The 24485-nt window shown below is 43.9% G+C and overlaps 1 protein-coding gene across 4 annotated transcripts in view; it reads right to left on the bottom strand.

Moving 5' to 3' along the window:
- DOCK8 (dedicator of cytokinesis 8) overlaps nucleotides 1-24485 on the bottom strand; it is a 253132-nt gene that overhangs the window by 84615 nt on the left and 144032 nt on the right. For all 4 annotated transcript variants that reach the window (XM_008256091.5, XM_008256100.5, XM_089337104.1 and 1 more), the window contains 8 exons: nucleotides 16627-16744; nucleotides 15227-15297; nucleotides 13719-13857; nucleotides 7572-7673; nucleotides 5092-5187; nucleotides 4201-4435; nucleotides 3088-3252; nucleotides 1227-1396 (listed from right to left, as the gene is read on the bottom strand). In XM_008256091.5, coding sequence (XP_008254313.4) covers nucleotides 1227-1396; nucleotides 3088-3252; nucleotides 4201-4435; nucleotides 5092-5187; nucleotides 7572-7673; nucleotides 13719-13857; nucleotides 15227-15297; nucleotides 16627-16744 — 1096 coding nt within the window. The remainder of the gene's footprint in view (nucleotides 1-1226; nucleotides 1397-3087; nucleotides 3253-4200; nucleotides 4436-5091; nucleotides 5188-7571; nucleotides 7674-13718; nucleotides 13858-15226; nucleotides 15298-16626; nucleotides 16745-24485) is intronic.

Raw genomic sequence — 24485 nt, 5'->3', positions numbered from 1 at the left:
AATTCCTTCAAACTGAGCAGTCAGTTTTCAGGACCAGCTTCAGCCTGTCATTGGGTTGACATTTGTAGGTCAAGAAGGGTAGAACGCCTAGAGTTTCACACGGTTCAGCCTGCAGACAGACCGCAGAATCTCTGGAGGCAGACCCAATGCTTGCCAAAGATCCATGTGCGGTGGGCATTGGTGTATTATGAGGATGCCACTGATGACTGCATCCCGTTTCAGAGTGCCTGGGGTTGAGCCCCAGCTCTGTCCCCAGTTCCAGCGTCCTGCCCGTGCATGCCCTGGGTGTTAGCAGATGATGGCTTTGGAACTTGGGTCCCTGCCACCCATATGGGAGACCCACATAGAGTTCTAGGCTCCTGCTTTTACTTGGCCCAGCCCTGTGTGTTGCAGGCATCTGGGGACTGAATTCGTGTATGGGAAACCTTCACGTCAATCTGTCTCTGTCTCTCTGCCTTTTAAATAAAATAAAGAAATAAATTTAAAAACCCATAGGTGGTTCTTATGTTTAGCCAGAGGCCAGAAGCTCTGAGGAAATGAAGACGTGAGGCCGAGGGCAGGTAAATGACTTGCCGGTGCCCACGTGGCTGGCGGCTCCATCAGCACCAAGCCCAAACCTAACCCTGCTCTCTAGAATCCCTTGCTCACACGACACTGTCTCATGTGGGTGGAATGCGAAAGGAAAAATGCACTAGGCCTGGAGATTTTGATTTATCAGAATAAGCACAAATGATATTACTCTACTAGCTTAGCCACCCTGGGCCATCGATAACAGGGGCAAAATTCGGATTAAGAATTCATGGTAGCTTTGTGAATATTCTAAAAAATACTGATCATATGCTTTAAAATGGGTAATTTTATCATAACTAAAATTTCAAGTGAAAGACACTCTACAAAATACGAATTCAGTTTTAGTTAAACAGCCTTTACAAAATGACAGGTAGAGGAATGAGCTGCTGTTCTCTTGTACAGGTTGACTATAGTTAACAATGTTTTACTGAGAATTTCCAAATAGGGGGAAGAGAGGACTCAGTATTCTCACTACTAAGAGATGACAGATGTATGAGGTGACAGATACGCTCACTCTCTCCTTTGATGCCCCAAGATACATAAGACGACTGAAACGTCACCCTGTACTCCGTAACTGTGTACAATTATCGTGTGTCAACTAGAAACAAAACACAACAAAAGCCCTGGTCACCTGCAGGGTCTGACGGCCTCCCTACCTTTGAAGACATGATGTTCTTAACTTCCTCGTCCGCCGCGGAGTGTGTCCCGGCCAGGTCTGGGTTGCTGCTGCTCATCACCCGGGCCTGAAGCAGCTTTGAGCTCACGGCAGCAGCAGACGTGCGCCCATACGTGTGGTAGCGAGGGTCGGGCAGGGCAGGGGTTCCGCCTGCACCCCACGAGGCAGAGGCATGTCAACAGACAGGGGACCAGAGTCACTCACTGAGTTTAAGGAACTGAAGAGAGAAAGGGCAGGTGGTGGGGGTGGGGGTGGGAGGAATTCTGCCAGAGGAGGACTGTAAATCAGTGCTTCATTATCAAAAGCTTGGGTGGAGCAGGGATGCAATGCTACAGGGGATACATAGGCAGTAGGGAGTGGTGAGGACTGAGGTGAATTACAGACACAGCCCAGGCAAGGGCTACTACTTGGCTCTAGCCGAGCACTGTGAGGGAGAAACAGACCCCAGGGTTGTCAGAGCTTCTGATCCTTATGCGAAGCTGGAAAGGTAGATTTTAAAAATTTATCAGTATTTCCATGATGGTGACTTTGCAATTCACACAGGGAGGTCTTCTGAGATTTAAACATTCATCGTCTGACAGTCTGTGAACCTCAGGAGGACAAGCATACACTGTGTACTCAGAGGGCTGCCTTTCACTTTTCAAGTATGGACAGCTCTCCAAGGTGACTGTGTGTCCATGAGATACCAAGCATTTTTAAGACTCAACTAGAGATGGCAGATTCACTTGAAGTGAGGCTTCACAGATGTAACCAAGTGCCACGTATATTTGGATAAGGAATTTTGTGAATTCGCTGATGCTATCTGTTAAATCATGCAGACCAGATTTTAGGGTTGGTTATTGCCTTATATATAAATGATAATATATAAATATATATTACATAGGCAATATATAATATATAATAAATATAATACTACATATAATATATATTGGGGCCGGCGCCATGGCTCAATAGGCTAATCCTCCACCTGCAGCACCGGCACCCTGGGTTCTAGTCCCATTCAGGGCGCCGGATTCTGTCTCATTTGCCCCTCTTCCAGGCCAGCTCTCTGCTGTGGCCCGGGAGTGCAGTGGAGGATGGCCCAAGTACTTGGGCCTTGCACCCCATGGGAGACCAGGAGAAGCACCTGGCTTCTGGCTTTGGATCAGCGCGGTGCACTAGCCGCCGCGCACCAGCCGCGGCGGCCATTGGAGGGTGAACCAACGGCAAAAAGGAAGACCTTTCTCTGTCTCTCTCTCTCACTGTCCACACTGCCTGTCAAAAAAAAAAATATATATATATATATATTGGTTATTACCTTGTTTATAAATGGTAATATTTGTATTATTTATAATATTCATGATATTATGTATAGCATATATATTATAAATGTTAATATTTATATATATTACCATTATATATGTGATCAAGATGAGTGGGAGTGCAGATTATTATTACTCACAAATTTAGTTTGAGGGAAAAGAGCAAAGGAATTTTACTCATAAGGAAAAGTTTAAGGATCACCACTACCACTGCCATTGGCTCTCTATTACTTTCTTTATCATTATTATCCTGGAATCTCAGGCATCAGCTGGCATTTCTTTATCTTTTAAAAAACAGATCCTCAACTGAATAATACATTAGCCAGTGAGGGATCACCTAACGGCAAAGTAAGAGGACAAGGTGCTCAGAGCCTAGAAAGAGGGAAGGAGGAAGAAAGAAAAATCTAGGGGAAAAAAACCTTTTAATTTCAGCCTTCATGTAAGTTTTATATTATTCTGAAAAACGAAACTGAACCTTCTGCTTGGGATTACCCTACCGTGGGGTGGAGGAGGGCTGCCCTGCCCTCGGGGCTGCACTACCTGTGCTGGGCAAGTCCCTGGGCAGCTCTGGGAGGCGGAAGACGTAGTGCACGTAGGAGGCCAGCAGGCAGTTCCGCCCATGCTGGTCCTTGCTGAGGTCCTTGCTGTTGTGCAGGCTGTTGGCGATGGCCACCACCGACTCAAAGGCAAACTGGGAGAAGTTGGCTGAGGAACCAGGAGAAAAACGAAGGTCAGCTGGAACATTCTCCAGGACAGTGACGATGGGTCCTGACCTGCTTAGCCAGGGAAGTCAGGGTGATGGCCGGGACGGGGCGAGCTTCGGTCATCCCAGCTTGCTGGCTCTCACTGCTGCAGAGACTTCCCCACTCCCTCCGTGCAGCCTCCTCCTCCTGGCCCGTGACTGTTTCCCACAACAAACACCTGAGCCTGTCCAGACGGCTTCCTTACCAAGCCCTGCGGGAAACAGGCTGCACAGTGGTGTCTGCACACCGACATTATTAGTTTCATCCAGGAGCCCGTCATAAATGCAGACTCCCAGGCCCCAGAGCAGACATGGTGAGTCAGAATCTGCATTGGAACAAGATGCCCAGGGGATCGGAGCACACGCTGTGCTTTGAAAGCCATGGTTACAGAGCACAGATTCTCATACAGACTCCCCTAAAAACGTGTGTGTTACACCAGTGGCCACTGTGGACGCAGGCCAACTACCCATTCACTGCATCTATGCTGCTGTTCTGCTGCTCCAAGCCCTCCACGGTTTGGTTCTAATCTACTTATTCATCTGCATTGTCTCATTGCTTTCAATTGTTCCATTTCCTTGTTGGACAAGAAAGCAAAAATGTCTAAGAGTTAAAATAAACCCACCTATTAGCAGGAATGGGATTTGAAAGACTGCTTGTCACCATTTAATAAAGCTTACAGGAAAAAGCTGTAATATTAAGAATCTTATGAGGAGTTCGTTTTCCTGGTTTTTGTTTTTGCTTTTGTTTTTTTTAAGCACATGGAGTGGCTCAAAAACGTGGCACTGAACCAGGCCTCCCTTGAATTCATGTCATCAAAAAAAGGAAGATCACATTCGGACTTCTAGAAAGTCATGTTTGCTTCCACCGCCTGCCCCTGCCCGTGCCTCCTCCCAGCTCCGCAGGCCCCTACCTGTCTGGCCCGCGATGACCATGGGCTGCACGGACAGCTGGAAGAGCTTGTCCAGCACCAGGTGCAGGAAGAGCACGAGGGGCTCCAGGCGGGAGGAGTTCAGGCAGATGATGCTGAGCTTCAGCTCGTGCTCCAGCGCCGTCTCGCTGATCTTCTGGTCCAGCACGCGGATGGGGAAGGTCACCTGGCTCTCCAGGGAGTGGCAGAGGGTGAAGAACTTCTCCAGGTGGTTATCCTGGGAAGGGAGAAGGCGGGAGCCATGGGCTCTGACCCCACTGATGTTCACCTCTGGACCCACACATAATCTAACAGCTCTCGGGGGCGGGGAGCTTCTTACCCAGTATTTCAGAGCAGAAGGTCTAAGACACTAGTGCTTCAGACCAAGGTTCTGAACTTGTTTGTAGAATGTGCTGCACAGAATAGGACGTCTCAATAATTAGTACCTAAACCGAGGCTCTGACACACCTGGCAAGCAGAGGTCCGCAAACTAGCTAAACACACTGTAGTCTTGGTAGGTGCCTAACGCAAACAGAGGCAGGCAAATGGGAGAGTATGGAATTTCTTTCATAAAATCCTGGTCAAATGGCAGACTCAGAGGAAATGAGGTAACAGCAGATGAGTGCTTCCAATCAAGTCCACCCCCAAAGTGTCCAACCAAAGTCGGGTGCCGGGAATCCTTTATTAAGGTGCTCAATGTTTTTACAAGGTCTTTCTATTTAAAGACATAACCCGAAAAGCTTGCAAGTCTTCACAAAGAATTAAAGGTTAATTTTCATTTATCTGTGGATAAAGACTTTCATTGATCTGTCCTTAAGAGGTTTCTCTGCTGCACTTCCATCTTCATTACTAATCTTGTGGGTCTGATTTGAGGTTGGCCTTGACGCTCCTTACCTGGGTGTGAACGGAAGAAACAGCTTGCACTTCAATATTAAACACTCCCTTATGTCCTTCAGCCCACTTGATGGGAGGATTCTGTAAAGGAACTTTCTGTGTTAAAGAGAGAGACAAAAAAAATATTAGTAATCGAATTCCCTTTTCTGATTACTAGCAAGCAATGCAAAGCAACCTGACTGTACAGGTCAGGGTTATAAAACATAAAATTCTCAGCCTTGGAGTCAGGAGTCCTGGGTTCAAGTTCAGTTCTGCACCAGCTTATCATTTTTATTAAACTCCCTAGGCCTTAGGTTTCTCATGCTGCAAAGACAGGGGTGAACTGAGTGATGCATCTCTAAGCTCCCATCCAGCATTGATGACTCTTGACTCTAGGAAATAAAATAATGGCCAGTCATTTTCTAATTAATTAAGAATGTAAGGATGAAAGCGTAGAATATTTTATGAGACATGAAAGTATATTCAAGTGCCCAAAATTACTTTCCCTTTTAACAAAGTGCTTCCCAGTAACAATGTTGCTTGGCTCCTGATTTAATTACTCCCACTTATACCATTTATATATCTTATGACTCACTTATACCACTTATATATCAATACCTTTGTGGGCCTTAGAGACAAATTTTTGTCTTAAATTCCTTCTGGAATTATATTCCTTTGGAGACCCATTTAAGGTTGAGTAAGGCGGGTGTGGCCTGGTTGTTGTGGCTCTTTCTTTTTACCAGAAGGAAGCACTGGTACTTGCATGGGTGGCACATGTGCATGGGATAGCAATCTCTGGAGCTACCTAGGGCAGAGTCACAGACTGGGTCCCAAGGTGGGCTCCAGCCCATGCACAAGTTCTGTTGGGCCTACTGAATGTTAGACGCTTGTTTATATCAGTTGTCCCACACAACTAATTTCTCACAAAAGCCTGCTTTTCTTTCAAGAAGTAGAAGATATGAAAATGTACACCTCACATCCCAGCGTGGCGCCAAAGCTGCCAAGCTGTGCAATCCTGAGAACAGATTCCACCTGGAGTGTCCTTCAGTGATAACAAATTACACTAAGACAAATCTAGTGTGAGCCGCATCTATCATTTAAAAATGTCTAGTAGCCTCATGGAAAAAGGGAAAATAGAACACAGAAAAGTAACTGTAACCAAATATTTCATTCAACCTAACATAGTCTAAAGATTATTGTTGCAACATGTAATCAATACCAAGTTATTGTACATGCTTTTGCAATCAGTTTTGGGAATGCAATGCATATTTTATAGCTAACAGCACATCTCCATTTGGATTTGCCACATTTCAGGTTCTCAATAGCTACATGTGGCTAGTGGTCAACTGTGCAAGTGTTGGACAGTACAAATGTGAAGGATACTGGGAGAGGCTAAGGGTGGATCTATAAAGATAGCTTACTGCGTGTAGGAAAAAGGAACTAACAGTTACACAAGCATTGAGTGTGTGCTTGATGTACGTGATCTCATTCAGTCCACAGCAATCCTTTGGGCAGATGTGGGCTCTGTTTCATCTTGGAGACTCAGAAAGGGTGAGCAGCTCAGCCATGTTCACACAGCTACGGAGAGGCAGGATCTGCATTTCTGGATCCAGACTCCTCTATCTCCCAAACCCAGGTTTGTTCTGTGACCTTAAAGGTATCTAGGAGTTCTAGGAAACTAGAATGTAAAAAGCTGGTTTTGAGCGCTTGTGAGCTCAGATCACAGGAAGCAAGGGGGCTACTGGTCAACCCACTCAAGTTGACCCTTGGATGGCTCTGAGGAGAACAGAAAAGTAAAAGAGAGGAAGCAGAACCTATGGATTAAAAGAGTCTCACAGTATGGATCAACCAACAGCAAACTGTGCGTCTCATCTGGATCCTGATTCCAACAAACAAATTTTTTTTTAAAAAAAAGATCTTAATAGGAAATTTGATCACTGACTGGATCCTTAGGAACTACAATCAATTTTTAAGGTGTGACAATAGTACTGTGGTTGTTTAATGAAGAGTCATATTTTTAAAAATAAATCTCTACTCTCTTTGAACATTTGCATTTATTTTCAATTTATTTGGCAGACAGAGATCTTCCATCTGCTGGTTGACTGCAACTACCAGGGCTGGGTCAGGTCAAAGCCTTCCTCTGTGGCTTTCCCTGATGCACCAGCACAGAGCTGGATGGGAAGTGGAGCAGCAGGGACTCACAGCAGTTCCCATATGGGATGCTGGTGTTGTAGACGGTGGTTTAACACGCTGTGCCACAGTGCTGGCCCCTCTAGCTTACAGCTACTTAGCATTCTGATTTGGTTCCATCTAAATGAACAAGGTCTCACGGTTATATATTTCTCTCATGGTCTCAGAAGATGTGTGTCAGAGTGCGCTGACAGATGCCTAAGCAGCCAACATGAACATCTCCCGTGCACATAAGGGATGGGAGTGGGTTTGGGAAGGTGGTCCATGACCATGGCTGTACAGGAAGCAGCTGAGGGGTAGGCTGTGGTTACCTCAGCAGAATGCATGGAGTAGTTGGGTGGCAGCTTTTCCAAGGCAACTGGGAGACAGTAGGATCCAGTTTGAAGACGCTCATTTAAGAGAATTGGCAGCCACTGAAAACAGATGGTGTCAAGCATAAAGTGGGATTTATTATAGCATATCATTCTTTTTCCCCCAAAAAAACCTGAAAAAAATACAAATTTCGCAAGCAAAAAAAATAGTGATTATTCCTACTATACCCGCCCTCCCACCCACACTCCTACCCCTTCTCCTTCTCACTCTCTCATTTCCAGTCCCATTCTCCCTTAAGATTCATTTTCAATTAACTTTATACACAGAAGACTGACTCTGTACTATGTAAAGATGTCAACAATTTGCTCACACACACATAAACTTGTTTGAGAACAAGTTTTATACTTAACTCTCATAATACAACACATTGAGAACAGAGGTCCTGCATGGGAAGTTAGTGCACAATGACTTCTGTTGTTAATTTAACAATTAACACTCTTATGTATGATGTCAATGATCACCTCAGGTTCTTGACATGAGCTGCCTAGGTTATGGAAGCCTTTTTTTTATTTGATATGTAGAATTATAGATAGTGAGAGAGAGAGAGAGACAGAGAGAAAGGTCTTCCTTCTGTTGGTTCACTCCCCAAATGGCCACTATGGCTGGCGCTGTGCTGATCCGAAGCCAAGAGCCAGGTGCCTCTTCCTGGTTTCCCATGCAGGTGAAGGGGCCCAAGCACCTGGGCCATCCTCCACTGCCCTCCCAGGCCACAGCAGAGAGCTGGCCTGGATGAGGAGCAACCAGGACTAGAACTGGTGCCCATATGGGATGCCAGCACCACAGGCAGAGGATTAACCAAGGGAGCCATGGCGCTGGCCCCTATGGAAGCCTTTTGAATCCACAAACTCCATCTATATTTAGACAAGGTCATAAGCAAGGTGGAAGTTCTCTCCTCCCTTCAGAAAAAAGTACATCATTCTTTAATGGCCACTTCTTTCGACTGGGGTCTCACTCTTAAGAGATCCTTCACGTAGAACATTTTTTTGCCACAATGTCTTGGCTTTCCATGCCTGAAATGCTCTCATGGGCTTTTCAGCCAGACCAGGATGCCTTAAGGGCTGGCTGCTTCTGAGGTTAGAGTACTACTTAAAATAATTGTCATTCTATGAGTCTGCTGTGTGGCCTGCTTTCCATATTGGAACATTCTTTCCTTTTTAATTCTATTATTATTACCAGACACTTGATCCGATTTATATGATCACTTTAACACTTAATCCTATCTATATGTTCACTTTAGCACTTAATATAATTACTTTAACACTTAAGATGGCATTTTTACCACCCAGCCTAATTCATTTTGGGGTCCCATGGCAAGTTTTTAAACTGTACCCTTAGAAGTAAGTCCATAGTACTGTATGCAGAACTATACAGTTTAACAGTTATAAACTTCTTCCTCCCTCTCTTATTCCCACTATTATTTTTTACTGAGCTCTATTTTCAATTGACTATATACACATATGATTAACTCTATGTTAAGTAAAGAGTTCAATAAATAGTATGAAGGAAAAAAAAAAAAAACAAAAACCTGGTCCTCGACAGTCAAGACAAGGGCTGTTCAAGTCGTTGCTTCTTGAAGTGTCAATTTCACTTTCACAGATTTCCTCTATTAGTTCTCATAGATCAGGGAGAACATATGGTATTTGTCCCTTTAGGACTGGCTTATTTCACTAAGAATGACGTTTTCCAGATTCACCCATTTTGTTGCAAATGACCATATTTCATTTTTTAAAAACAAATGTGTAGTTGTGTAGTATTCCATAGTAGACACAGTATACATATCCCATAATTTCTTTATCCAATCTTCAGTTGATGGGCATTTAGGTTGATTCCATGTCTTAGCTATTGTGAACTGAGCTGCAATAAACATGGGTATCAGTTCAATTTTTTTGAATTTGCTGAGACTTGCTTTATGGCCTCGTATGTGGTCAATCCTAGAGAAGGTTCCATACACTGCTGAGAAGAATGTATGTTCTGCAACTGTAGGATGGAAAGTTCTGTAGATATCTGTTAGGTCCATTTGGTCTATAGTGTCAATTAACTCTGCTGTTTCCTTGCTAATTTTCTGTCTGGTTGATCTGTCCATTGCTGAAAGTAGGCTACTGAAGTCCCCCATTACTATTGAATTGGAGTCTATGTTGCCCTTTAGATCCCTTAACATTTCTTTTAAATAGCCAGGTGCCCTGTAATTAGGTGCATATATTAGGTGTTTATAATAGTTATATCTTCCTATTGAATTGATCCCTCAATCAGTACATAGTGCCCTTCTTTGTCTCTTTTAACAGTTTTTGTGTTAAAGTCTATTTTGTCTGATATTAGGGCAATGTTGATATTATTTTCTGATATTATTTGTCTAATATTATAGTTACACCAGCTCCTTTTTGGTTTCTGCTGGTATGGAATATCTTTTTCCATCCTTCACTTTCAGTCTTCATGCATCTTGGTTGGCGAGATGTGTTTCTTGTAGGCAGCAAATAGATTGGTTTTGCTTTTTAATCCATTTTTAACCCATTCAGCCAGGGTGTGTCTTTTAACTGGAAAGTTGAAGCCATTTACATTTAGGTGACTATTGACAACTAACGACTTCGCCCTGCCATTTTTCCAAAAATATTTCTATTTTTATTTTGAATTTCCTTTGTACTTTTACTGGGAGGTTTTCTGCCTTCACATTGTTTCATAGTGATGATCATGTTTCTGTGTTTCTGTGTGCAGCACATCCTTATGCACAGCTAGATAGGTGGTAACAAATTCTTTCAATTTCTGCTTGTTATGGAGAGTTTTTATCTCACCTTCATTTATAAATGAGACTTTTGCAGGGTATAGTATTCTGGGTTGATGGTTTTTTTTCTCTCAAGACTTTGAGTATATCTTGCCATTCTCTCCTAGCCTGTAGGGCTTCTGATGAGAAGTCTGCTGTGTCTAATTGGAGATCATCTTTTCTTTATGCTTTACTGTGGTGAGTTTGATTATAATGTGTCTTGGTGAAGATCTTTTCTGGTCATGTCTATTTGGAGTTTTGTGTGCTTCCTGTACTTAGATGTCCCTGTATTTCTCCAAACCTGGGAAGTTTTCAGTATTATTTCATTAAAAAGGCCTTCTAATCTTTTATCTCTTTTCACACCTTCAGGAACTCCTAGAACCCATATTTTGGGTCGTTTGATGGTATCCTGTTGATTACCAACAGTGTTTTTCAATTTTCTGATTTCTTCTTGTGTTTGGTTTGACTGTGCTTTGTCAAGTCGGATATTCTTTCTTCTGCTTCACTGATTCTGTTGTTAAGGCTTTCCACCGCATTTTTTATTTGTTCTATTGAATTCTTCATTTCCAAGATTTCATTTTCATTTCTATTTATTTATTTATTTATTTATTTTTTGACAGGCAGAGTGGATAGTGAGAGAGAGACAGAGAGAAAGGTCTTCCTTTGCCGTTGGTTCACCCTCCAATGGCCGCCGCAGCTTGCACACTGCGGCCGGCGCATCGTGCTGATCTGAAGTCAGGAGCCAAATGCTTCTCCTGGTCTCCCATCGGGTGCAGGGCCCAAACACTTGGGCCATCCTCCACTGCACTCCTGGGCCATGGCAGAGAGCTGGCTTGTAAGAGGGGCAACTGGGACAGAATCTGGCGCCCCGACCAGGACTAGAACCCAGTATGCCAGCGCCGCAGGCAGAGGATTAGCCTGTTGAGCCACGGCGCCAGCCCATTTTCATTTCCCTTTAAGATCTCAATTTCGTGGGAGAAGTTTTCTTTCATGTCATGTACAGATTTCATTAGTTTGTGCATTTTCTTCTGATTACTTCTGTTTAATTTTATGATCAATTTTTTGAATTCCATTTCTGGCATTTCTTCAATTTCATCTTCTTCACAATCTAGTATTGAAGAGTTGTGTTCTTTTGCGGTGTCATGTTGTCTTCCTTATTCTTGTTTCTTGAATTGGTGCATTTTTTACTCAGCATCTGTGGAGAAACTCATTGGTTTCTTCTTTGTTTGCTGTGGTGGCTTTTATCTTTGTACTATGCCTCTGTAGATCAGTTGAGTGTCTGCTTTCAGGGAATACCTAGAGCAGTGTGGTGGATGTAGCCAGGGAGCTCTGTTCAGTTCTCCAGGGTGAAGGGTGTGTCTAAGGTGACACACCCATGTTTGGCGCTATAAATCTTCTCTTTTTTATTTATTTTTTTTTTTTGAGGGAGGTTTACTATGCTCAGCTGAACTTCTCTCTTCAAAGGAGACCAGTGCCTGTGCGCTAGCCTCAGTGGGTATAATATTTGTTTGCTCTTCCCCAAGGACTACACAAAGGATCTGTGCAGTCCTCAGTGTAAGCTCAAATTTCCCAGCAATGTCCCACACCAGGTAATCAGGGAGCCTTGTGCATGTGGAGCCTCTCACAGTGACTGCCCAAAGTTCCAGCCACACCTTGGAGCCCTCCCACACAGCCTCAGTTTTTTCACAGTCCTGGCACACAAGGATGCTGTTGCAGGGTGATCAGGGAGAGAGAAACGTGTCCCTACTCCTTTTTTTTTTTCTCCTCTAGTTTGGCAAGTACACTACCCCCCACAGGGCTCCAAGCCAGATTCCCTCTAGGGTCTTCCAGCAGCTCTATCACCAGTGGCTTGGGCTGCGACAGTCTGGTCTTACCTCACTCTCCAAAGCTGGTGTAGAGGCTCTCAGCTGCTGGGGTCCTGAGTTGTGGCATCCACGCCCTCCACATAGGTCCACTGTATCCCTATAATTTGCATAGTTTCCTCTGCCATTTTCTCCCCAACTCTTCTTGGAGACTATCCTCTCTCCACTTTTGAAAACTACTTTCTCCTAGACTGGAGCAGTAAGCTCCCTCCCTACTCTGCCACCTTAATCCCCTCCTAGCATATCATTCTGAAAATTTATCCAGCTCACAACAATCAAATGCAACTAAACAATGATTAGATATTGACCAGAGCCCTTTTTGGCAGTAATCTCTGTCCAGACTTTCACATTTTAAATGTCTTGAAAGCTCCTGAGAAGGTAATATCAATGATTTACTGATTTTAGAACGATAGTGGTTGCATTTCTCTTTAGAGCCCATGTTTGTGTGTGTCTTCCCAGAGCAACCTCAGTGTTAACTTCACTACTTATATTTTTTTTTATTCATGTATCATTTTTATTTGAAAAACAGAGAGACAGAAAAGTCTTCTATCTGCTGGTCCACACTCCCCAAATGCCTGTGACAGCCAGGGTTGGGCTAGGCTGAAGGCAGAGCCTAGATTTCAATATGGGTCTCCCATGTGTGTGGCAGGGACCCACATGAGAAGGAAGCTGGCTTGGTAGTGCAGAAGCCAGGACTTGAACCAGACACACTAAGAGAGAACATGGGTGTCTCAAGTTGTGATATGCAACTGCTGCACCAAATTCCCACTCCTTTATATTTTTGAAAGAAATTATTGTTCTCCTTTAAGGAAGAAAGACCTAGTTCTACACGTAAAACACATACTAAATTTGGAAATAATGGGCATTGCAGGTTTTGCTTTTATAAAAAATGAATATTCTTTTTTTTTTTTTTTTTTTGACAGGCAGAGTGGACAGTGAGAGAGAGAGACAGAGAGAAAAGTCTTCCTTTGCCATTGGTTCACCCTCCAATGGCTGCCGCAGCTGGCGCGCTGCGGCCGGCGCACCGCGCTGATCCAATGGCAGGAGCCAGCTGCTTCTCCTGGTCTCCCATGGGGTGCAGGGCCCAAGCACTTGGGCCATCCTCCACTGCACTCCCTGGCCACAGCAGAGAGCTGGCCTGGAAGAGGGGCAACCGGGACAGAATCTGGCACCCCGACCGGGACTAGAACCTGGTGTGCTGGCGCCGCAAGGCGGAGGATTGGCCTAGTGAGCCGTGGCGCTGGCCAAAAAATGAATATTCTTTTTAGTCTGAATTACCCACTTACTTTACATTCCTGAAATTCATCATTTGCTAAGTCATTTCTGCTCTTTGGTATAATCTGGTTTAGCATATTTTGCTACTTTTGACAGGAAAAAGGCCACTGAATAGCATTTGGTTGTTTATCTCTGCAGGAACCTTGGCTGCACCAACAATCACAGGGTGAACAGGCAAGTGGAAAACGACTCACAGAGTATCCCAGGAGACTTTCCACTGCGGCTCCTTGCTTCTGCTGACAGCTGATATGATAGAAGGTGAACAGGAGGTGATGATGTATTGTCAGCTTAGCTGGAAGCTTAATTTTCACTTCTTCATAAAAGTCAGGGGACCTGTTTCCAAAGCACATTAGACACAGATAACTTTTAGCAAGATTGACTTCTCTGATGATCAACTATAATGCCACAGACCCTTTGCTCCTTAGACTTTTCATTTTACATTATTCTGCTCCAAAGCTGGAAGTCCTTGAGACTAAGCTTATGTTATTGGATGCACTTCACTTATAGAAAGCTGCTCACAAGCTAAAGGCTTTGTCAGGAAAAAAAATCTGCATACACAATGGAAAAACCCAACAGCCTAATTTGAAAAGGGGATTGGATTTGGAGTCTTGCAATGACCTCCTTTTCCATGTCTGCTCCCAGTGACAGGGCCTGGCACATGACTGGAGAAACACATGAGTGAAGCAAGAAGGAAAAGGAGCCTGGTTCTATTGAATTACAAAGTCCCGGACACTCTGCTAAGGCTTCGTGCACATTACCTCATTTATTCCTCAACTGTAATCTGGAAAGTGATTAAATGAAGTACTTAAATGGACCTCATTTATCAAGCCAGGATCAAGCCCAATTCTGTCTGACATTGTACAACTGTCCCTGTGCTACCTGTGGAATTGAGTTAACAGCTTAGACATTCTTCTTCTTCTTCTTTTTTTTTTTTTTTTTTTTTTTTTTTGACAGGCAGAGTGGATAGTGAGAGAGAGAGACAGAGAGAAAGGTCTTCCTTTTTGCTGTTGGTTCACCCTCCAATGGCCGCTGTGCCTGGCGTGCTGTGCCCGGCACTTCACGCTGATCCAAAGCCAGGAGCCAGGTGCTTCTCCTGGTCTCCTATGTGGGTGTAGGGCCCAAGCACTTGGGCCATCCTCCACTGAACTTTCGGGCCATAGCAGAGGGCTGGCCTGGAAGAGGGGCAACCGGGACAGAATCCGGCGCCCCGACTGGGACTAGAACCCGGTGTGCCAGCGCCGCAAGGCGGAGGATTAGCCTATTGAGCGGGGGCGCCGGCCTAGACATTATTCTTGACTCAATTTGCTGACACGGTAGTGAGTGTTCCGTTTTTCCTTGGGTCAGCTTAAGTAGGTAGTGGAGCAGGTGTAGACTGGTGTAGACAGAGCAAAACTGGCTTTTGCTTCTGGCTCCTCCTGGTGTCTCAAAGCAAGTTAGAAAATTTATTTCGGTCTTCAACACTCTATAATGTCCTGAGAGCAGCAGGACCCAAAAAAGTCAAATCCATGTTAGATTCCTCTCCCAATCTTAGCTAATGACAAGAAAACTGTTTGCAGTACGGAATCACGGAACTGACATGAATTTCCTCTCACCCTTGATTCCTGAATGACAAACTGTTGGGAGGAGTCACTCGGGGATTCAGAAAAGCCAGGAGCAGATAGAACAATCCTGGCACGCGCTTAGAACTCTGAAATATACTCACTTATTGTGGTATGTGATGGCTGTGTACACTTCCTGCAGAAATTCTGGCCCAGTGGATTTTCCAAAGATGACCTGTTGACAACACAGAAAGGACCAGATGAGCAGTGACTTTTGGGTGTATTGCCTATTATCAGGCCAATGGGATGCTCTGGTCTTACAGGGGTGCATTTGATAAATTAAGAGTTCCAGATTTTACAACTGGCCCAACCACACCTATGCAGAGGAACTGGCTGTGAAAGTCAACTGGCATTCCACAGAGCTACACTAGGGAGCAAGGGCTGCAGGTGTGTCAGATCGGAACGCCAGCGCTCTTTCCACTCCGCCTCACTCATGAGAGGTCTACACGATGGGGCAAAGTCACATAATTTTGCCCGCATGCCTGGTCCAGGCTCTTTCCCCTCCATAGAGGCTTGAGTGATTCAGACCTTCCCTGTTGCCCACATATGTGTGCTATTTAGAAAGAGACACTTCCTTAGGTCTGCTGCAGCCCTAAAGTGGATGACTGGGGCAAAGAACAAAAAACCCTCTCCTCCAGATGCAGTAATACCTGTGCCAGGTCTCAGGACTCAGCAAGGACAACACTGGCTGGAATTTGGCCTCCCCTTGCCACTTGGCTGAGTTCCTTAGATGTACATGGGACCTGCACAAAAATACCTGGTAGCCTGCCCACAGCTGTACTGTTTGTTCACAAGCCACCACCATTGTTTTAAAAGGACACCTACTGCCAGACAGCTAGGATATTAAGAGGGAATTACGAAGCACTGGGAAAAAATGACTTCAGTAGAAAGATATATTAACTGAATTACATGACTTAAAGAAAATAGTAAAAGCTAACTGCCCATCCCACTTAGCAGCAGGTGGTGTGAAAATACAAATCCCAGCATTTTGGCTTCCTTAGAGAACACTGTATTATACATATAATCTGATTGATGTTTTGTCTCAGGACAAAGATCTGGTCCTAATAGGTGTTGAGGCAGTGTGTGTTTAGCGTTACCAGGCATGACTTCCCATTTGTTAGTAGGTGTGGTATGAGGCCTGGGTAAGGGTGCAATGCCGTGCATACATGGGAGAAGCTCAGCAAACACACTGGACAGGTTGAGCCCATCTGTTGACTCTGTAGATGATCAAAACTGTGGGGTCCTATGAGTAGCATAGAGAAACTTCATCTTTCAGACCTCTAAAGTGATCTGCATTTCCAACTTTTTGCAGCTCACTAGAGAATAGATTAGCTAAGCGACTTTCAGTTCAGGATCCTGGGAACACAGGCCTTGCCCATGGGGAACAGTGTGGGCCTGGAACAGGCATACTCTGCACTAGGGTGAGCCTTGGAGTGTGCCCTTGTGTGCTGACAAGGCAAGCACAGCCCATCCCACTTGAGGTAACTGTTCACTTCCAGCCTACCGGCATAGCGCTGCTGGCATCTTCTCCACACATGAACTGGATCTTTATCGTAATGTTGCGGGCAGACGCCAGTTTGTTAGCGAAGTTCAGTCTCTGGGGGTAGACATAGAGGAGATTTCTGGAAAAGAAGAGATACAGGATCAGTGAACAAGGCCTAGACTTTACTTTCAGCAAGTTCTTGAGCAAATGCCTGGCCTACACTTGTGGAGTGACTGTCATGAAGGAAGGTTTCCTTCAGAAATGAATTACTGTGGGAGGAGTGGGAGGGCTACTGTGCATTCCTCCTGGTCACCCACACACATCTGACCATAACCAACAGTGCTCTCTGTTTCACTGCATATCAAGATGTGTCTGCTGGGGCAGGCACTGTGGCAGCGGGTTAAAGCTCCAGCCTACAGTGCCAGCATCTTATATGGGTGCAGGTTTGAGTCCCAGTTGCTCCACTTCCAATCCAGCTCCCTGCTAATATGGCTGGAAAAGCAGCAGAGGATGGCACAAGTGCTTGGGCCCCTGCACCCATGTGTTAGACCCAGAAGAAGCTCCTGGCTTCAGATTGGCTCAGCTCCAGCCATTGCAGCCATTTGGGGAATGAACCAGCGAATGGAAGACCTCTCTCTCTCTTTCAAATAAATAAAATAAATCTTAAAAAAATAGAACTGTCTGCTGTAGTAAGAAAGTCTGAATTTATTGGAATGTACAAATTTGCAAGGAGCTAATTGCATGTCTGAGATATAAAGAAAACAAGAAAGGTTCAGCCCATTTGAAAGTAAATTCATAGTCTAATTTCATTCCTTTGTTTTCTTGTGTTACTTTCTGATATTTATATTATGGCTTCAATTTTGTATTGGCATGGTTTTCTGTTTTAGTTTAGTTTTCTTATTTAGCCCAACTGCTATATAACAATATGAAAAATATTTCAATTCATTCAACACATGTAGGACAGGTACTAGGCTAAGCATAATTAGCATATATTTTTCTATTTGCAGTATTAGTCATGAATTCTAGTAAAATATAAGCTCTGTGACAAAGATTAAAAAATTATTTATTTATTTTTGTTCTACTTGAAAGGCAGAGAAAGAAAATGACAAACAGAAGAGATCTTCTATCCACTGGTTCACTCTTCAAATACCTGGAACAGCTGCAACTGGGCCAGGACAAAGCCAGGAGACCAGAACTCAATCTGACTCTCTCATACAGGCGGCAGGGACCCAGGTTCTTAAGCCATCACCTACTGCCTCCTCAGAACATGCATTAGCAGTAGCTGGATCAGAAGCAGAGGAGCTGCGACTTGAGTCAAGCACTCAGATACGAGAGGCAGGCATCCCAAGAGATAACTTAACTGCTGTGCCAAACACCTACCCCTGGGGCTTTTAATCAATTTCATTTAGTTCTATTTATTGGAAAGGCAATGAGGGGAGGACATATATATATCTTCCATCTGCTGTTTCAGTCTACAAACGCCTGCAACAGCTGTGGCTGGGACAGGCTGAAGCCAAGAGCAGGGAACTCAATCTGGGTTTTCTATGTGGGTGGCAGGACCTTAAGTACTTGGTCCATCACCTGCCATCTCCTAGGATACATATTAACAGGAAGGTGGAATTAGAACCAGAGCTGGGACTCAAATCCAGGCACTCTGCTATGGGATACAGGCATCCCAAGTAGCATTTTAACTCCTGCGACAAACATCAGCTTTGAGAACAGAGACTTTTATCTGAAGTTTCTGATTTACTGCTATAGCTCTAGCAGCTAGGGTAGCGTTTGGAACATGGTAGATTCTAAAGAAATGTCTGTTGGATAACAGAAATATGTATTATTTTGATGACATTTATTCCCGACATGAAAATAAACAATAATGATACACATTTAGAAAGCACTTACTTTGAGACACAAAATGTTCCCTAAAACTCATATTTACTAATTTGTCTAATTTTCATCATTATTCTAAAGCAGGCTATCATCACTGCCATCATCTCCATGTTGCAAATAAGGAAAAAGAAAAGGTACAGGGAAGTTCACTAAGATGTCTCAAATTACAAAGTTAGGAAACAGCAGTCAGGATTTGAACCCAGGAGGTCTAGCTCCAGAGCCATGCTCCTTACCACTATGCTGTCTCTCAGATCAGATGCTCACTACAATATGAATGTCCTTTCAAGTGGGTCATCTGACATCCTTCAGTGACAAGTTTGCTTTAACTTTGCAGTTATCATTAACAGTACGCCAAGGCTGCTTCAATTAGTTAGTGTCATGATATTTGGGAAAATGTTTTATCTTCCTCACTCTTAGCCCACCACCCTAATTCCTGGGTAATATACTTTTCCTAAACAGACATATTCTTGGGGCTGGGGCTGTGGCAGAGTGGGTAAAGCCACTGCCAGCAGTGCTGGCATCCCATATGGGCACTGTTTCGAGTCCTGGCTGCTCTACTTCCAATCCAGCTCTCTGCTATGGCCTGGGAAGGCAGTGGAAGATGGCCCAAGTGCTTGGGCTCCTGTACCCATGTGGGAGACCCACAGGAGGCTCCTGGCTCCTGCCTTCAGATCAGCGCAGCTTTGGCCATTGTGGACATCTGGGGAGTGAACCAGCAGATGGATAAATCCATGATCTTCCCACCACTCATCCTTGCTATTGCAATATCAGCAGTGTCAGTACTAATAATCACGAGCCTGGACAAAACAATTGAATGGACCCAGTGGACCTGCTTTGAGTAGACCATGCAGACTGCTCCAAAAAAATCATTTCTTATCAAATGTACAGATAAAGAGACAGCCATGTTATAAGCTAATGTAAAAGGCAGGACACTGAGATAGTACACCTTTGGACCACTAGAGATGAGTGGATTGGATTCATACTGAGACTCTGTTCTGTTCTTGTAAGAGATTGAGATTTCTGACCATTTTGATGGGGCAATCCTTAGATCCAAGCATATAGATTGGAAGGGCTAGTACTGGGAACCAGGCCTTTTTTTCCTTATCACATCCCATAGTCTGGCTTTACTTTCAGAGTGTATTTGAAATTTTTACAGTGCAGTATGTTTCATGGGCAATTCATCATGCCAAAATCAAAGACACTTATTTCTAGGAGTGTCATAAACCTCATTTAGTCTTATCCCAGAAATGGACTGATTCCATTAGCCTGACAGTCACTGAAAGCTGCACCCCAAACCCACATTTCCCCACTTGCTCCAGAGAACCCCAGTGTCCTTCAAAAAACTAACAAGGGTTTGGGGATGAGGTAGGAGGATGACCAAACACAGCTGGGAAGATTGGGGCAAACCAAGATAAACAGGTTAAAGTGCACCACAAACGCCTCTGATAGGGAGGTCTCTGCTCCTTTCTCCAAATGGTTTGACCTCAGAACTCACTTATTTATCCTCTCGTGGCATATTTCTCAACTTTAATATTATGACAGATCAGTTAGGAAAACACTGAAAGAAACTTTTCTGGCTACAGCTGAACATTCCACATCAAGAACAGAAAAATTACAGCCGAAGGATTCTCTACTCAACTATCCAGTAGACGATCTCAGGCATTCAAGAAGAAAAATGGTATTTGGAACTGTCAAGAACACAAGGAATTGTTGCTTTGTGTGCAAACTCAAAGGCCAGAGAAGCAAATGAATAGCAGCCCTACACTTTGCTTTCCCCTACCCTCTGCATATTGGGGAACTTCCTGGAGGCAAAATGAGTGTGAACCAGGGCTGGGAAGGGATCAGAGCTGCTGTACCCTATGACTTCTGCAGGCTGCTCTGACTTTAGCCCAGTAGTATCACTACCCTGGCCTGGTGGCACTTGGTGCATGTCTTCCCCATGATTGTTAGCCTGTGTTCCCAGCTCTGTCTAGCTACCACCTGGTCTTCTTTTACCAGAGTTCTTTTACCAGAGTCATAACTGGCTATTGACCACTGCATTGGCCACTTCTTACCTTCAAATGAAAAAGAAGATAAATCCAAGACAACAGCTTCAGCAAGAGGAAATTAATACAGATGGGCAGAATACTTCAACTATCACCGAGGTATGGATGGGCTATCCAAAAAGGAAGATGACAGGCTAGGGCACAATGAGGAACAGGACTCTGGAGTGCTCAAGCTAGGAGACACCTCACCTGAACTCCAGCATTTTTTGAGGGAAAGAAAAAACATTTATTTCAGGCCAGGACTTAAACACACACTGTTTCCATGGCTGCTCTGTCCAAAGCTTGCCAAATGGCTGCTGTGAGGCTCTCATGGGTTCATGCAGTCTTTTTCCTCAATGATGCAGTTAATGAGCATTTCAGCCCTTATAACACAGGGTTCTTAACTACCAACTCATTTGTGCAGAGAAAAAATCTGATACAGTGATTGCACCTCTTTTAAACCAGGACTTAAACTCTGTCTCAGGATTTAACTATCTTTTGACTTTCTGATAAAATATATAAATATATACTACACAAATATAATATTTTAAAATATATAAATTATAAATACATAAATATATCAGTTTTAAATATAGGCAGGAGTTAGGGATAATAAAGACTGCCCTGTGCCAACACAGAGACTTTAAATTATGCTTAGAGTTGGGAGTCACATTAAACTCAACTGATAGTTTAAAGGAAGTAATTACATGGAGTCTAATCAAGGCACATGTGAAGTGTCTCATTATTAGTCTCAAAAATGTAAAAAAAATATTCTCAACAAAACTGGAGCTTGTAGCTGTCAGGTTTGCTCTGTTGGGAATGAGTAGGTAAAAAGTCTGGAGAAATGGGTTTTCTCCACTGCTGGAGACAAGGGAGAAGGCTCCCGGTTTGATGTTAACAGTAGCTCCAGCTGCCATGAACCCCAACTTTTAAAGACAGGACCGTCAAGGCCCCAAGACATAAGCGACTTGGACCCTGTGAGTTGGCCAAACAGCATGCAGAAGGCCCAGTGCAGAGCTGTTTCTACTCCACCACGCGGCTGTCTGAGCAGCACCTCCCAAATCTTGCTCTTTCAAACCGAGGCGGCCAGTTCCAATGCAGCCGGAACCGGCTGGGCTACAGACGCTGTGGAGTGGACTTGGATGTGGTGATGGAGGACAGAAGACGGTTTACAATTGGGGTGCAGGATGCATGCAGGACACAGACATCCCTCTGCTCACTGCCTATTTTTCATTGCCACAGCCAACACTCAAGTAAAGCTAAAGTTTACAGAGTGGTTGCGTCAGAATGTGCTATTGGCTCTGTAGCCAGAGAACAGGGATTTGAATGCAACTTTTGCATCTTTTAGCTATACAGCCTAGGGCAAGTTTCTTAGCCTTTCCAAAGCTCCAGCAGGGCCAATAACTGCAACTGCCTCACTGAGCTGTGGTGAGCACTAGTGAGCAAGAATGGAATAAACGACAGCTCCTCTGACAACTGTTTCCTCCACACAGATACTACGTCAGATGTACACTCCAAAGTGTGCTGCCCCATCGCTCCACTACAAACCACCCTCATCCAGAGAGCAGTGCTTCCTCGATTGACCTTGACTTCTACACTTGCCCAGACAACCTACTACTTACATATTAGTTAAAAGGATCTTTGAAAAATGTACAACAGATTATGTCAGGCCCCTACAAGAGTTTCCAAACTTCTCATTTTGCCCTTGACAATTTCTGACCTTATTTCTTACCACTGTCCATTACTAGTCTTTTTTCAAAGACCAGAGGATTTCAAACTTACTCCCATATCAAAGGTATCTGTACCTCCTGTTCCCCAGGGTTCCCCCAGCTCTCTAAATGACAGGTTCTTTCTCATCTGTTGGGTTTTAGCTCACGTAGGACCTCCTCAGAGGTCTTTCCTATTATCCTATTTAATTAGTCCACTCCACTTTCATCACATGAGTATCATTTACACATGTGATTAAGAGAGCACTATGTGGGACCAGCATGGTGGCATAAGGAGTTAACATGCAGCCTGCAACTCTGGTATCCCACACCAGTGCCAGTTCAAAGTCTGCCTGCTCCACTTGTGATCCAGCTCCCTGCTAATGCACCTGGAAATGCAGTGGAATATTGTCCTAATGCCTGGGCCCCTGCACCCCAATGGGAGACCTGGAGGAAGCTCCTGGCTCCTGGTTTCAGATCAGCCCAACTCTGGATGCCGTTGTGGCCATTTGGGGAATGAACCAATGATGGAAGACCTCTCTCTCTGTCTCTCCTTCTCTCTGTCTGTAACTCTGTCTCTCAAATAAATAAATAAATCTTTAAAGAAGAGAGTAAATACATGCCCATTTCCCCCATTTTGAATATGAAAAACATAGAAAAGAAGAAAATAGCATCCACCAAATATCCCAACGCCCTATGAGTCTAGCATATTTCCATTTAGTCTTTTTCCTTCTACAAATGAAACGTTTTTATCTACTGTAGATGTAAAATGTTATCTTATTCTTGTCACTTTATGTCATTCAATTTTTGACTATTTTCCCAGTGTGATTAAATAAACATGATATCCCACAATATGAAGTATTACAATTATATAAGTCTTCTCCAAATAAGCACTCAGGTCGTTTCCTGTTTTATCAGTTACAAAGCTATGACCAACACAGCCCTCTTCTGCAATGCAGCATAGGCTTGTAGAATCCCTTTACAGTCTGTATTGCTTAGTTTCTGCACCTTTGACTTAATTGAAAAGACACCAATCAACATTTCTTTAGTGCTGTGCTAGCAGAAATAATGAGCCAGAGTTTGAAAAAAATGCTTTGAAGTAGCTGGATGAAAGGGGCTGTGTAAATCACAACTGTAGTAGCCCTGCCAGACTGGTTAATCGGGTTCCATTAGCACACCCTCTCTTACTCTAACACAGGGGCAATGCTGTCCACCACACAGAGCCACATGTGCCCCAGACTGGCCCAGAATTCTGTGCATTGCTTAGAAACGGTTGCTCACTGAGGGGTGGAACTGCACCACCACATGACCAGTGTCTGCTCTAGCCTGCATACATGTTCCACGGAGCACACAGCTACTCATGTGTGTTGGAATCTCACCACATGACCCAGTGTCTGTTCTAGCCTGAACCTAGGGATTCAGCGTCCCTTTTTTCCAGACCAGGAAATTATCTCCTAAAGAGGTTTATAGATTTTGCCTAAAAGTTGTTGAGAAATTGCATTTCCCAAGAATCAGCATATATCTTATCGGCAAAATGATCAGTGATAAGTTTTGTTAAAACAGTATGCTTTTGAAGAAGTGACTATGTGAACAGCAGTGCCTTGTATCCAGAGAGAAGATCTGACTGCATGATCAATAATCCACAAAGCCAAACCAGGTAAGAGCAGTTACTAAAAAACAGAATCAGGCCTCTGTGTCTTATGCATGATAAATGAAGTGCCTGAATTAGCCAAAGAAAATCCTAAAAATTATTTTATCTAAGGGTTTTTGAGAGTTTAGCCCACGGCCTAAGTAGGAATCACTTCTCATGGTAAATTTTGAAAGCATCATTGGTAACTACAAGTATAGTGCACATGCAAAGCACAAAGCATTTAGTCTAATCTTATCTGTCCCGAATGCAGACAAAAATGGACTTCTTCAATCATATGCATCACCACATAGGAGAGAGAGACATTTAGCACTCATCAGAAATTTTCTGTCCAAATACCCTTCGGATGGCTTCCCTTGATTAGAAACTACCTCGGAAACTCCACATTCGTTCCACTAATTTAGCAATGGCCCCTTGACAACTTATCTTTAAACTGTGGCAATAGAGCAGCTCTAGGAGTTAACTTGTGGAATTTGGTCATTATTAGATCCAATTGTGGACCAAACACTGCCTGCTCTTACATCTTGGGACTATCTTCCAGTTCTTTGGCTAAGAACAGATTCACCCAGGAGATTTTGAAATTTTTCAAAGCCACAGTGAAAAAAATACCAGTTT

Source organism: Oryctolagus cuniculus, chromosome 1 (genome assembly GCF_051225735.1).
Source record: "Oryctolagus cuniculus isolate XC-2025 breed Fujian yellow rabbit chromosome 1, ASM5122573v1, whole genome shotgun sequence".
Lineage (NCBI taxonomy): Eukaryota > Metazoa > Chordata > Mammalia > Lagomorpha > Leporidae > Oryctolagus > Oryctolagus cuniculus.
This window is presented reverse-complemented; position numbering and strand designations above follow the sequence as displayed.